General features: G+C 33.4%; 1 protein-coding gene across 1 annotated transcript in view; it reads left to right on the plus strand.

Moving 5' to 3' along the window:
* Window positions 1-13,384, plus strand: part of LOC124534925 (adipokinetic hormone/corazonin-related peptide receptor variant I-like) — a 205,682-nt gene that overhangs the window by 65,171 nt on the left and 127,127 nt on the right. The window contains exon 2 of the mRNA XM_047110968.1: window positions 2,457-2,578. Within this exon, the coding sequence (XP_046966924.1) occupies window positions 2,457-2,578 (122 nt within the window). The remainder of the gene's footprint in view (window positions 1-2,456; window positions 2,579-13,384) is intronic.

The following is a 13,384-nucleotide window of genomic DNA, read 5'->3' on the forward strand; positions in this document are numbered from 1 at the left end:
TAAATTCCTATATTAAAATCATTTAATTTGTATCGATAGTAAGGTATGTCTAATGGTGTCATCTATACAATAAATAGATTTAGTTTTTGTATGTATGTATTATGTATTATGTGCCTATATTAGCAATGTTGGCACCGACTTTGAGAGGTGATTAAAAGATCGTAAATTGGATATGGATGTGACTGATTATTTTTTTCTTTTTAGTTCATTTTTGAAGGCGGTTTTTTTTTTTTATTTATAAAAATTTATATACAAGCCAAAGTCAAACACTTATTATGACCTTATTAGTTTTTAAATCTTGTACATATGAACATTGCGTGCTCTGTAATAATCTAACTCAGAATCTGTGCTAGCTCGTTTAGGTACACCCAAATATAACTCTCATCTTATATTGAAATGTATTGTACTGGCCCAAAGTAGGTATACGGTTTCGTAGCCGACCAAGTGTCATATACTTAACTTATGATTATAATTTATGTCGTGGTCTGGTGGACCTGAAATTTTATATACATAGACCCCAATCGTAAATGGAAATAATGATCACTAAGAAATTTATTTTTCTCGTCTTAAATTCCCAAAAGGACCACAAAAATGTCAGCCGAATCGGAGTTTTAAATAAAAAGGCACATTTAAAAGTCTGTTTGCTCGGCTCTAGACCGGTGCGAGGGTGTATAAGACAAATTATATGTGGATCGACATTTCTTAGTAACGTTTTCATAATGCTATGTTAACCCTTGAGAATACTTGAAGGTATGTATTACCTTTAGCCATAATATTCAAATGTCCAAAATAATTTAAAATGTAATAAAAGTAACAAATCATTTTTCTATTTACAGGTGGACTTAATACATTTTGATATTAAATGATTATATTTTTGTAATTTTAAATTTCGAACGGCAAAAAGTTTAATTTGTAATTCAATAATATTTTCTAGTCGTAATTTCAAAGAATTTTAATAACTTAACGACGATGAGGTGAAAGTAACGCGTTGATCCTGACCGTTGATTTTAGTGTTGAGTTAAAGAAGAAATAAGAAAAAAAAATTTAAAAAAGACTTTGCTTTATTAGTTCTTTGAAAAAAATATTAACGTCCTCTTAAATATTTCTTTATATTAATCACAAATTCTGTTAAATTTTTGTTTTCACTTGGTTTCGTGTATGGGCATATAGTTAGGTCCTGCCGCTAAACCACATTCTTTTGTAAAACATTTAGTGTCAAACATTGATTTGATACGTTAAACACAATATTAAAAATAGTAATAATAGGTGGTAGGGCTTTCTGCAAGCCCGCCTGGGTAGGTGACACCCACTCATTAGATATTCTACCGCACGTAGTACGTAGTATTGTTGTGTTCCGGTTTGAAGGGTGAGTGAGCCAGTGTAACTACAGGCACAAGGGACACAACATCTTAGTTCCCAAGGTTAGTGGCACATTGACGATGCAAGGAATAGTTAATATTTCTTACAGCGCCATTGTCTATGGGTGATGGTGACCACTTACCAGACAACCTATTCCATAAAAAAGTCGCATTTTTGTATTTACACTAGAACCTTATATGATTTAGCTATTTTTTTTTAACATTTGATACTAGCTACAAGATTATCTTATCCTATTTTTTTTTAATGTTATGCACATTATTAAATTATTTAAATTTATTTATTTTAAATTCATCAGGTGAGCCTCCTGCTCGTTTGCCACCTATGCCATAAAAAAAAAAAAAAAAAAAAAAAAAAACATTCTAAAATGAATGCTTTAAATCGAAATATATTATTTTGACAATTGATTGATTCTATTTTAATTGGAATTGTCTGTTAACGGTTAATGACAAATATTTATTAGTCGTGGTCTGTGTTTAGCCGCAATATTCGTGTCGTGTAGTCATGAAATCAATGTCACCTTGTGTGTAAGCCTTAGAGGTTAGATAGAGAAATATTAACTACATATTTTATAGAAATAATAACAAAAATACTCCTTAAATTCATTGCTGTAATATAAAAAATATCATAATCTACTTCCTGAATTGCTTACATTTATATTGATTTAGGTTTGCTGGTGATTTAGAAATGGTCTTTTATGCATTTTATTTGGATATTTGTTTTTTAGTTTTAACGACTAACTAAAAGTATATTAAACTAAATAACTCTCCGCAAACAAGCTTGGGTCAATGTTACGCGAATTAGTGCGTCGACCCGTGAATCTCTAAATTTTTGGTGCCCTTGATTCTTTCTGTCAATTTTAGAGCTACCGTCAGTTTATTTTTTTGGATTCAACATAACTACTATAGTTGGGCCAATATTTGCCTGTTTCTGTAACCACTCAACTATTATTTTTTTTTTTTCTTTTTCTATGTAAAGATAATACTTAGGATATGGTAATATATAAATATATGTCTTCTCGTCATTTTTGAAAATAATTACTTAAATTATCTAAGCTGATATTTTTCGTTTTGTTTCAGATCGGTTGGAAATACACAAACGCTTGGTTGGTGGGTAATCTTCTGTGCAAAGTACTTCTCGTAATGAGAGCCTTCGGCCTGTATTTATCGTCTAACGTGCTTGTATGCATATCTATCGATAGGTAAGTAAATATTCGAATATTACCATTGATAATTTTTAAATTATTTTTTAACTAATTGGGCCAAACCCGCTTCGACGACCATTTTTTTAAAAAAACGAAGGGTTAACATAATTTGAAAAAATCTATATCCGTTCTTCCTACAATTCTGAGGAGATTGATCATAGTCTCATTACCGATTTTGCACTACGAAAAAAAAAATCTTATTTCTTTAGATCTAATTAAATTACTCTTTTACAGTTTGACTATTTTAATGAAATTTTTAATTTTGTGTTGAAATTCTTCGACGATTTCGTTTGCACCCAATATTTAGCTCTGCAATCGGGTTCCACGTTTTATTACAAAAAATAAATTCACATTAACAAATCGCCTACGAAGTCGGAGTCACTACTATTTGACTTTAAGACTATTTTATTCCTGCGTGATGTTTTTCTTCGGTCCCAGACACGTGATAAATTGAATCATAACTTAGGCATATAAGTCAGCGTTTATTTTTCAAACTGAGATTGCTGTTGACCTTAATGACCTTGAACGGTGTCAGGCCGATTCTTCAATGGTAGTTTTATCATCTTAATGTAATCGTAATCGTCGACCCACGAAATCAATTGTAACATTCAAATAATGATTCCTAGAATTTGAGTTGTTTTACGACAATGGAATCTTAGAATAATACAGTTTGTGTTTTTAAGTTTAAAACTAATTGAGTCGATTAGCACGCGTCAGTGTGTTTGAATATGAATCTTTGCCTTTCTCTTACACGCCCATAAACTCCGTCTTTGTTGCTAACTTCGTCATATAATTGTCGAAAGTACAGAAACGTCGATGTAAAGTTTTAACGGTATTATAATATTCTGAATAATTCAGAAACGAAATATTCCTCTGCGACCGTTTTAACGTTATTTGAAAATGGAATATAATCACTTAAACATGGAGTAATTTCTCTTCCATTTCATAAAATAATGGAACCTTGAATTTTAAATGTATTAACATCACTCAGATGTAACTAATTTTATTTTCTTCTTTAAAAATCTTGTCAACTAATTTGAAAATAATTGGTATCATTTATAACTTCCTTGTTGCGATAGCATAAAAAACTGAAAAGACCAAAATCCTGAGTTATTGGATTAAAATCATGGATTCGACCAACGAAAGCTGACCCTCGTTTATTCATCCATCTCTTTAAGATTTTAAACGTACAGTACCTAAAGAAGTAAAATGTATATCCATGGCAGGTATTCGTTATAGATAAGCCTTAAACTTGGAATGGAATTTTGGAAAAATGCCACATACAAGGTGCACTTTTTGGTAATATCAGAGTTAGCAATTAGTAAATTTCCCATGTAGGCGCACAAAAACCATTAACTCGCAATTGTGCAGTTTGATGACATTGGTTTCCCTGTTTAGACACCGTTGATATTTTTTTATTAAAACAACCGAAGCTCTAGAAATGATATAATAAAGTTTTTTTTTTATGGTATAGAAGTTGGCGGGCGAGCATATGGGCCACTTGATGGTAAGTGGTCACCGTCATCCATAGACAATGAAGCTGTAAGAAATATTAACTATTCCTTACATCGTCAATGTGCCACCAACCTTGGGAACTAAGATGTTATGTCCCTTGTGCCTGTAGTTACACTGGCTCACTCACCCTTCAAACCGGAACACAACAATACTGAGTACTGTTATTTGGCGGTAGAATATCTAAAAAGTAGTAAAGTAGTGAAGTAGTAATATAGTAAAGTAGTAAAGTAACAGCCTATAAATATCCCACTGCTGGCCTGAGGCCTCCTCTCCCATGGAACATATTCCACCACGCTGTTCCAATGCGGGTTGATGGAATGCACATATGGTTGAATTATGATGAAATTAGACACATGCAGGTTTCTTCAAGATGTTTACCTTCACCACAGCACGAGATGAATTATAAACACAAGTTAAGCACATATATATTATAGTGGTGCCTGGGTTTTAACCCGAAATCATCGGTTAAGATGTATGCGTTCTAATCACTGGGCCAACTCAGGTCAAGAAAAGATATAGGTGAATCTAATGTAAAAACTCTGCCTAATGAACTTTCTGGATTCATATCTTTTAATATATACTCTTTATTAAATAAATATAGTATTACTTATTATTAATGTTCGGTGGAATATCACAAAAAATAATGAGAAGATATATATGTATATTAAAAAGGATTGATATTGTATATTATTTTGCTATGAAAGGGAGAGAGGCTTGTATGCCGTGATTGCAAACGGCATAATGCTATCTTATGCCGTCATACATCCTCTCCAACATAATAATAATTATAATAAAGCCTTTTTTATTTGGTACTAGCTGACCCGGCAAACTTCGTACTGCCATAATCGAAATGCTTAAATTGGTCCAAATGTGATGTGAATAGAAACCATTGCACGCAGCGAAACTGGTGATATGAACTGTAACAATAAACAATTGATACTTACATTAAAAACGACACTGTCAATAATTTTTCTATATTTTCAATGACACAGGAATCATTAGGTTGCGTGATAAATTGCCATGTTGCTATGATTATGTCCTTACAACATAAAATTTGCAAAACCATTTAGTATAAACTGGCTATACCGTAAGTTTTAATTTGAAACTCATTTACAATACCAATCAATATAATTCCACTAAATACAACACATATAAAATATAGGTGGTAAAGTTTTATTATGGTGTATATAGTCGTAGGGGGTAACCGAACGCAGAGGATAAGCGAGCGCACTGCCTGTATCTCCGGGAGGCGAAGGGTTTGTTTCGACCAATCAGTGGGGCTTTGATATTTGGCTTTGAGCGCATGCGCACACTTATAATATCATCATCATCATCATCAGCCAGTTCAGACATTTAACTCCTGCATGCCTCCTTGCGTAAATCGTCACTCCTCCGTGCCTAAGAACGTCCTACACGATGTTTGCCGAGACGCGGTCTCCACTCTAAAACACGTTCCCCCCAACGGTTATGGGTTTTACGACAAATATGGCCAGCTCACTGCCATTTCAGTTTACTCCGGTGGGTTATGTCGATGACTTTGATTTTTTGACGGATCACCTCATTTATGATGCGATCCCTCAGAGAAACTCAGAGCATAACCCTTTACATAGTCAGCTGAGCGACTTTAAACTGGTGGACCAGCCCTGTCGTGAGTGTGAGTGAGTGAGTGAGCGTTTCGGCTCGTATGTCATGACGGGTAGGACGCAATGGTTGAAGACTTTCGTCTTAAGACACTGTGGGATCGACAATGTAAAGATTCGACGTAACTTCCCAAACACTGCCCAACCCAACTGAATTCTTCTATTTACCTCGTCCTCAAGGTTATTTCTACCTAATCGCAAAGTCTGCCCGAGGTAGACATACATATATTTGAACAACTTCGAGGACGGTTCATTGAACATGATCTTGGTTTTATCCAAGTTTATCCGTAGGCTGATACGCATAGAAGAATCAGCTAGCTCGTTCAGCATTTTTTGTAGGTCCTGCAGCGTTTCTGCCACGATGACGATGTCGTCTGCGAATCTCAAGTGAGAGATGAATTCCCCATTAATGTTGATGCCACGTCCTTTCCAGTTCAGCATCTTGAACATATGTACATAAAATTGATCTGATAGACTGTAAACAATTGAAGTTAGTTAAAATTAAGGTTATTTTTGTCCCTCCTAAACATGTACTTATAAAGTTGTAACTATTTTTTCAATTTAATTTCTGCATAACGGGGACAACATCAAATGTTTGACAAAGTAGGGCTAAGGGTAAACATGGGCTATCCATGTTACAAAAACATGATTATGGCGTTGATAATGATCAATACCGAACATTGATACTTGATGTTTGTGGAGCTCTAAACATCGATGTTAATCGATAACATCGGTATTTTTTTTGCGACTGGAAGAAATTATTAAAATCGAGAAATAGATGTAACGAACTCATATGAAGCTCACCGCATAAACCTTTTATCATATTTTTAACGACAACGTGAAATTACTCTGGATCAAGAGTTTCATCGGGAATTTCAGTTGATATAACGTTATCGATTTGATCCGGAATAATTTTATGTACCAACCAAATTAATACGTGTGCATGCGGAAATCCCCTTTTTTGACATTCAATGTAGTACATATGGCAACGCACCTCTCCAAATATACATTATTTTTATAAGTGCTTTCAATATTTGCCGAAAAACACGTGCTGTAATGTCATGACGGTCAGTTATCGACTGCTCTTCAAATAAATTGTTTTAATATCATCCCACTGCGGATTACGTGTAACTGTAATAAATAGATCCGGTCAACCATTTTTCGTACATAAGAAATTGCGTCTTGTGCATATTCGCTCATATGCCGTGGACAACCAATAAACGAAGATGGCAATATAGTCAATCGCCCGATGTCATTTGCATTACCATCATTCGCTATCGCGTCTTGCAATTGAATATATTCTTCGGATCTTAATTTTGCTCGGTTGAAACGAAAAAAATTAAAACGTTCAGTTTCTATTTTAGCATACGTATCAACGATGTACTGATGATACAGTTTACCACATCTGGAGATATAATTTTATGCTTGTGGACGAACCATCAATCGATACCAATAAAAATTCAAGGCAGTAACTTTATTCTGTATATTTAGACATGAAAATAAATGCAAACACTGCACTTTTAAATAATAAATTGAAATAAGACGTATTACCTATTGAAACTGGTGGATGAGTGTACTCATTTTTAATTAATACTTACTTTTAATTTAACAGCACAATTCCTCGTCTGAAAAATCTCCAACATCAAAATGACCCGCCATTTGTTGAATTCATTTCTTACAAAAAATGTGATAAATGAAGAACCACTCGACCGATTTTGAGCAAACTTCACATAAACCATCTACTAAATAGTTCAAACAAACCCTGAAAATTTAGTTTGAATAGGTGAGCCCGTTCTTGAGTTATAAAGTGACATCGAAAAATGCGACTTATTTTGGTAGAAATAGATTCGAAAAATAGACATAGCGATGTTATAAATATGCAAAATCAATTTTAAAACATCAATGTTTCATTGTCTAACATCGATAATCTTAGAAAATCAATGGTAATTCTCTAATAAATCTATTTCTAAGGAAAAACAAAGATGTTTTTTTTATTATATTCCTAGCATTTTTTTGATACTTTCTCACCTTCTAAACCTTCCCTGGACTTCTACCAATAATTCAAGACCAAAATTAGCCAAATCGGTCCAGCCGTTCTGGAGTTTTAGCGAGACTAACGAACAGCAACTCATTTTTATATATATAGATAATGTTAACATATTTTATAAAAGAAAATACTTATATCTATGTTAGTGTTGTATTATTTCTGTTTTTTTTTTTTTTTTTGTTAGATTATACTATAGGAACCCCTTCGTAGGGTATATAGGCCTCCAATTCTTTCCATGTTTTCCTATTCTGTGCTAATTTTATCCAGTCTTTGCCGGTGGTTTCTTCTGTATCGTCTCTCCACCGTCTTTGTGGTCGGCCCACAATTATTTTTCCTTGTGTCAGGACCATTTTGTACTCTTGAGAGCCCATCGCTGGTCCATGACTTGCTCGTAGGTTAGATTTGATAGCTGTTTCTTCATTTCGTGTGATTTATTTTTAGTTTTTAAAAGTTCGTTGCGCTGTTGGATTAGAAATAATTTTTCACTGATAAAATACGAAGTGTGCACGCTATCCTTGGTTTTAGTCTCCGACTTAAGGCTGTTCTTGAGGCAGAGTTCGAATTCATCGTATGTTTTTTTGTAGGTTGTGCTCGCCAAAGTTGCTTAGATTTTAAATTAACGTGGTTATTTTTATTACTAAAGTTATTAATTTCGGGATATTTACCATGTTTCGACATTATCTATAAATAAAATAATAAATAAATAATATGAGACAACATCACATACATTACTCTGATCCCAATGTAAGTAGCTGAAGCACTTGTGTTATGGAAATCAGAAGTAACGACGGTACCACAAACACCCGGACCCAAGACAACATAGAAAACTAATGGTAATCTACATCGACTCGGCCGGGAATCGAACCCAGGACCTCAAAGTGGCGTACCCATGAAAACCAGCGTACACACCACTCGACCATGGAGGTCGTCTATGAATGTCTTGTTCACGAGGCTTCTTCTTATTCGTTCTTCTCGTGAACAAGACATTCGTAGACAATGTCGAAATATCGAGCTCCACCGAACAAAAAGAAAAAACATGGTAAATATCCCGAAATTAATAACTTTAATTAAGTTGCTTGGGTTTTTAATGTTATTATTTAGTTTGTAATGGTATGTTTTTATTTCTTCGTCCGTTTTCAGAGATGACTCCGAGTTTTACCTTACATCCGACCTTATATGTCTGTAAAGTATATGCCTATTTAACTTTCCATGTAAGTGTGGACTTAACATAAATATTTATTTTATTCCATATTAATTTATAAACCATAATTATAATGTTTTTGCCGGGTGTTTCGAAACGGAAAATATTTCTTTTAAATTTTATTTGAGATAAAATCCTCAGCAATTTACGGAGAATATATTAAAGAAGGGGAGGTCAAGTGGCCCCCCCGACATCGGAAAGAAGCTCCGACCGTTGTCATGTCAGCCCGTTGCGTTAGGGCGTGAGAGGTTGTTTCAAAGGTATAACATTCAATATTCGGTAAATATTGGATACTTGAATCCTCAATCGGTTTTTAATTTGCTCACCAACCGTTATGAGGCTTACTGCAATACATTTCAATGATGATTTACACAAACGAAATTATATTAATTAAAATATATTCGTCAAAAAAATAATTACAATTTTAAAATTATCAAATTTATTTTGATATTATATTTCACTACGTTTGGCATTCATATAGTCAGAGAGTTTAATTGTTTTATGTCGTATGGCCATGTGGTCGGACGGTAAATATGCTACTGTATAACAAGTGGTCATGACTACCAGTAGACGTTAATTACTCGTACTACCAATGCACCACCAACCGTTAGAAATAAGACGTCCCTTATCCTAATTGTACTCACACAAACCGGACCATCATAAAATAATGTATTGCTATTTGGTAGTTTGAAATGCGCGTGCACATAAGCCCGCCCGAAGTAAGCTAGTAAGAAAGTATAGATAAAAAAAAAAAAATTCAAGAAACTTAACATAAAATAAACGGAAAAGTGTCTTAAACGAGAAGAAAATTCTTCGTAATTTACTCGAAGTTTAAAGATAAAAGATTTAACCTTAAGTTGATAGTGTTGTGTAGGTCAAACCTTAAACTATTTATTTTACGCTGTAATTTTACTAACACTCGATTACTTTGTTAAAGACAAAAATAAAGTAAAAAAAGACAAAAAAAACGTAACTTACGGATAGTAGAAGTAGATCTTATGAGCGTTTAAGAGTTTTTTTTTTTAATTTTTCAAGCCTTAAAAGCTTCGTTCCCGTATCTTTTCTTGGAGTAAAGTTTGCTTCACACCAAATATCTTCAAATTCGTTTCATTCCTTTGTTCATGACAAAGCGACAAACAGACAGATAAACAGAGTTACTTTCACATTTATAATATTAGTATATATAAAAAACTTTTTATCAACATGTATGTACATTTGACATTTTACATACACATGTAAATGTTTGTACATTTTAGCTATCTACTCCGTTATTCGTAGTTATATCCTACTGATCCGTCAGTAGCAAGACAGACAGACATATAAAAAGCCTCGTATGAGATATTGTAAATATAAATGTAGTGGTCATACTACTTGGGGAGCATTAGCTACTTATACTGTAGCTACTGCTCCCCAAGAGCTCCCCAGACCAGCTTTGGTTCTCCAGACCTTTTCACCACTGGCCCATCTCGGCCTTTTTAAATAATATCGAAGAAAACTTGTTTTTCTTGAACTTGTAATAGAACAGGTTCCCGGAATAGTTATTATTCACTGCAGTTTCTAGGAAAGCCGACGTAATTTTAATTATACTATTTTTGTCTAAAAATTATATTCCTTGTTTAAAAAGTATTTCACAGTTAACGGTAACATTATCGACGTTCAAATATATTCTTAACGATCCATAACAACATCATCCTGTAAATTTCACACTGTTTGATGAAGGCCTCCTCTCCCTTTGAGAAAGATTATTGATATTGTTAGATTTGGAAGGTACGGAACATATTCCACCACGCTGTTTCAATGCGGGTGTTTGCATTACACATGTGGCAGAATTTCTTTGGAATTAGATACATGCAGGTTTCCGAGCACGAGATGAATTATAAGCTCAAATTAAGCACATAAATATTCAGTAGTTTGAACCCGCGATTATCGGTTAAGATTCACGCGTTCTAACCAATGGGTCATCTCGGCTCTCGGCTCATATATCGAATGCTGCATTTTTATTTGAGATAAATATCTATAAATAGTTCGAAAGAAATTCACAGAGAACGATCTTATTATGCGTCTCTCTAACACCCGGCAAAGAACTCTTAAAGTCCTGTGTGATATGACTTTCAAAGACGATACGTTGCCTCCATAATAATTCGGATACGAATTGTTAAAGGTATTTTAAGGACTCTTACAATTTTATTCACAGACTCTATAACAATATGGAAATAAGATATAGTAAGTTTATAATATCACTAGCTGTGCCCGCGACCTTAAACGCCTTTGAATATAACAAAAAAAAATATTTTATTTTATTTTTATTTATTTATTTTATTTTATTTGGGAAACAAACAGTACAATAAGTCTTAATATTAACAAATACAAATTAAATCACAAGCCAATCAAGTTTCCACTCATAAATTAATATACAATATTAGAGCAACAAGAAAAAAAGGAGGATATTACAAATTACAATAGCAGCAATTACAATTTTGTTTTAATTTAAAGGATAATTTATATAATTAATAGAATTAAACTAATCTGAGTTTGTCTATAAGATAAACTCTGAAAACAATAAGCAATTATCAAGATAATAAACATTAAAATTATAAACATTAAATCAATTATGTAAGATACAAAATTATAAATTAAATTAGTAAATTAATAGAGGCAGCAATTTTAAATTATAACGGATTTAAAAGAATGACAAAAAATTTATATACCTATATTATTAAATTATACATTATTATTATTATCATTAAGCAATTGCAATATTTTCACTTTCAATTTATTAGCATTATCTACTTCAAACAGATCAATGTTATTAAATTTTTCATTATAATTATTACATGCACGATTAATAAAAACGTTTTGAGCATATTTACTTCGTGTTAAAGGCACATTAAACGGTAAATGTTTACGAGCAGCTAACCTGGGACATCGAAAGTTTACACAATTTAGCAAGTATGGAGAGTCTATGAAACCTCGAACCAATTTATACAGAAACATTTGGTCCCTTACGATTCTACGATCAGCAAGAGAGAGTATACTAGTACTGTTATTGAGCTTATGAGTGTAGTCATCAAATTTAAACTGCAGGTGTTTTAAGTACTTCTTTTGTACACTTTCCAAGCGGTTGATGTGCAATTTATAGTGCGGATTCCAAACAATGGATCCATATTCTAATATGGGTCTCACGAGGGAATTAAATAAAAGAGCAAGTGTGGAGACGTTTTTAAAGTCCTTAGCAGTTCTAATTACAAAACCAAGCACACGGAATGCTTTTGCTACCGTCAGATTAATATGGGACTTAAAAGTGAGCTTTTGATCGAGATGTATCCCTAGGTCTCTCACCTCGGTCACACGATTTATTATCGTATTATTCAGACAATATTCATGTGTAAAAAGACTATGCCTCCTCGTGAAGGAAATGATGTTGCATTTTCTTACATTTAAGAATAAAGAATTATTCTTGCAATATGCGCATAGGTTATTAAGGTCATCTTGAAGAAGTAAGCAGTCCGTAGAAGACGTAATCCTTTTACAAAGCTTAATATCATCTGCATATAGTAGGATTGGGGAATGCTTAATAATTTTTGATATATCATTTACATACAAGATAAAAAGAAGAGGACCGAGGCGAGACCCCTGAGGTACACCTGAGGGAACAGGAGCAAAAGATGAACAAAAACCTTTGATGGTTACTGCTTGGCTTCTATTATTAAGGTATGATGTCAGCCACCGAAGAAGGTCACCATGTATACCGATTCCTCTTAACTTGTTAATTAATATGTTATGTGAAATTTTATCAAATGCTTTAGAGAAATCGGTATACACGACATCCGTTTGGAACCCTCTATCCATGTCTGAAGTGACTTCATGGATAAGTTCACAGAGGTTGGTTTCAGTAGACTTCTTACTAATAAAACCGTGTTGTTGATCAAGAACTATAGACCGCAGCAGAGGAAAAATTTGATCGTTAATTATTTTCTCAAATAATTTAGCCAAAACGCATAATTTGGAAATCGGTCTATAATTCTGAACGTTGTGTTTATCACCTGATTTGAACACTGGAACAACATACGATTTTTTCCAAATTAGTGGGATTTCACCGCAACTCAAAGATTTGTTGAATAGTAAGTAAATTGGATAGGTAAGAGACATTTCACATGATCTGATAAATAAAGGAGGAAGATCATCTGGACCATAACCTTTAGTAATATCTAAAGCTTTTAGGTACTTATTAATTATCTCGATAGATATTGACATGGATCCAATAGAAATATGGGTTTCAGAGGGGTCCCTTGTAAGGCTCGATAAATCATAAGTATCCGGTGGCTCATAATATATTGTATTATATCAGTTATCTGCCAGTGAAAGTCCCGACAAAATCGGTCCAGCTGTTCCAGAGATTA

This window comes from Vanessa cardui, chromosome 13 (genome assembly GCF_905220365.1).
Source record: "Vanessa cardui chromosome 13, ilVanCard2.1, whole genome shotgun sequence".
Lineage (NCBI taxonomy): Eukaryota > Metazoa > Arthropoda > Insecta > Lepidoptera > Nymphalidae > Vanessa > Vanessa cardui.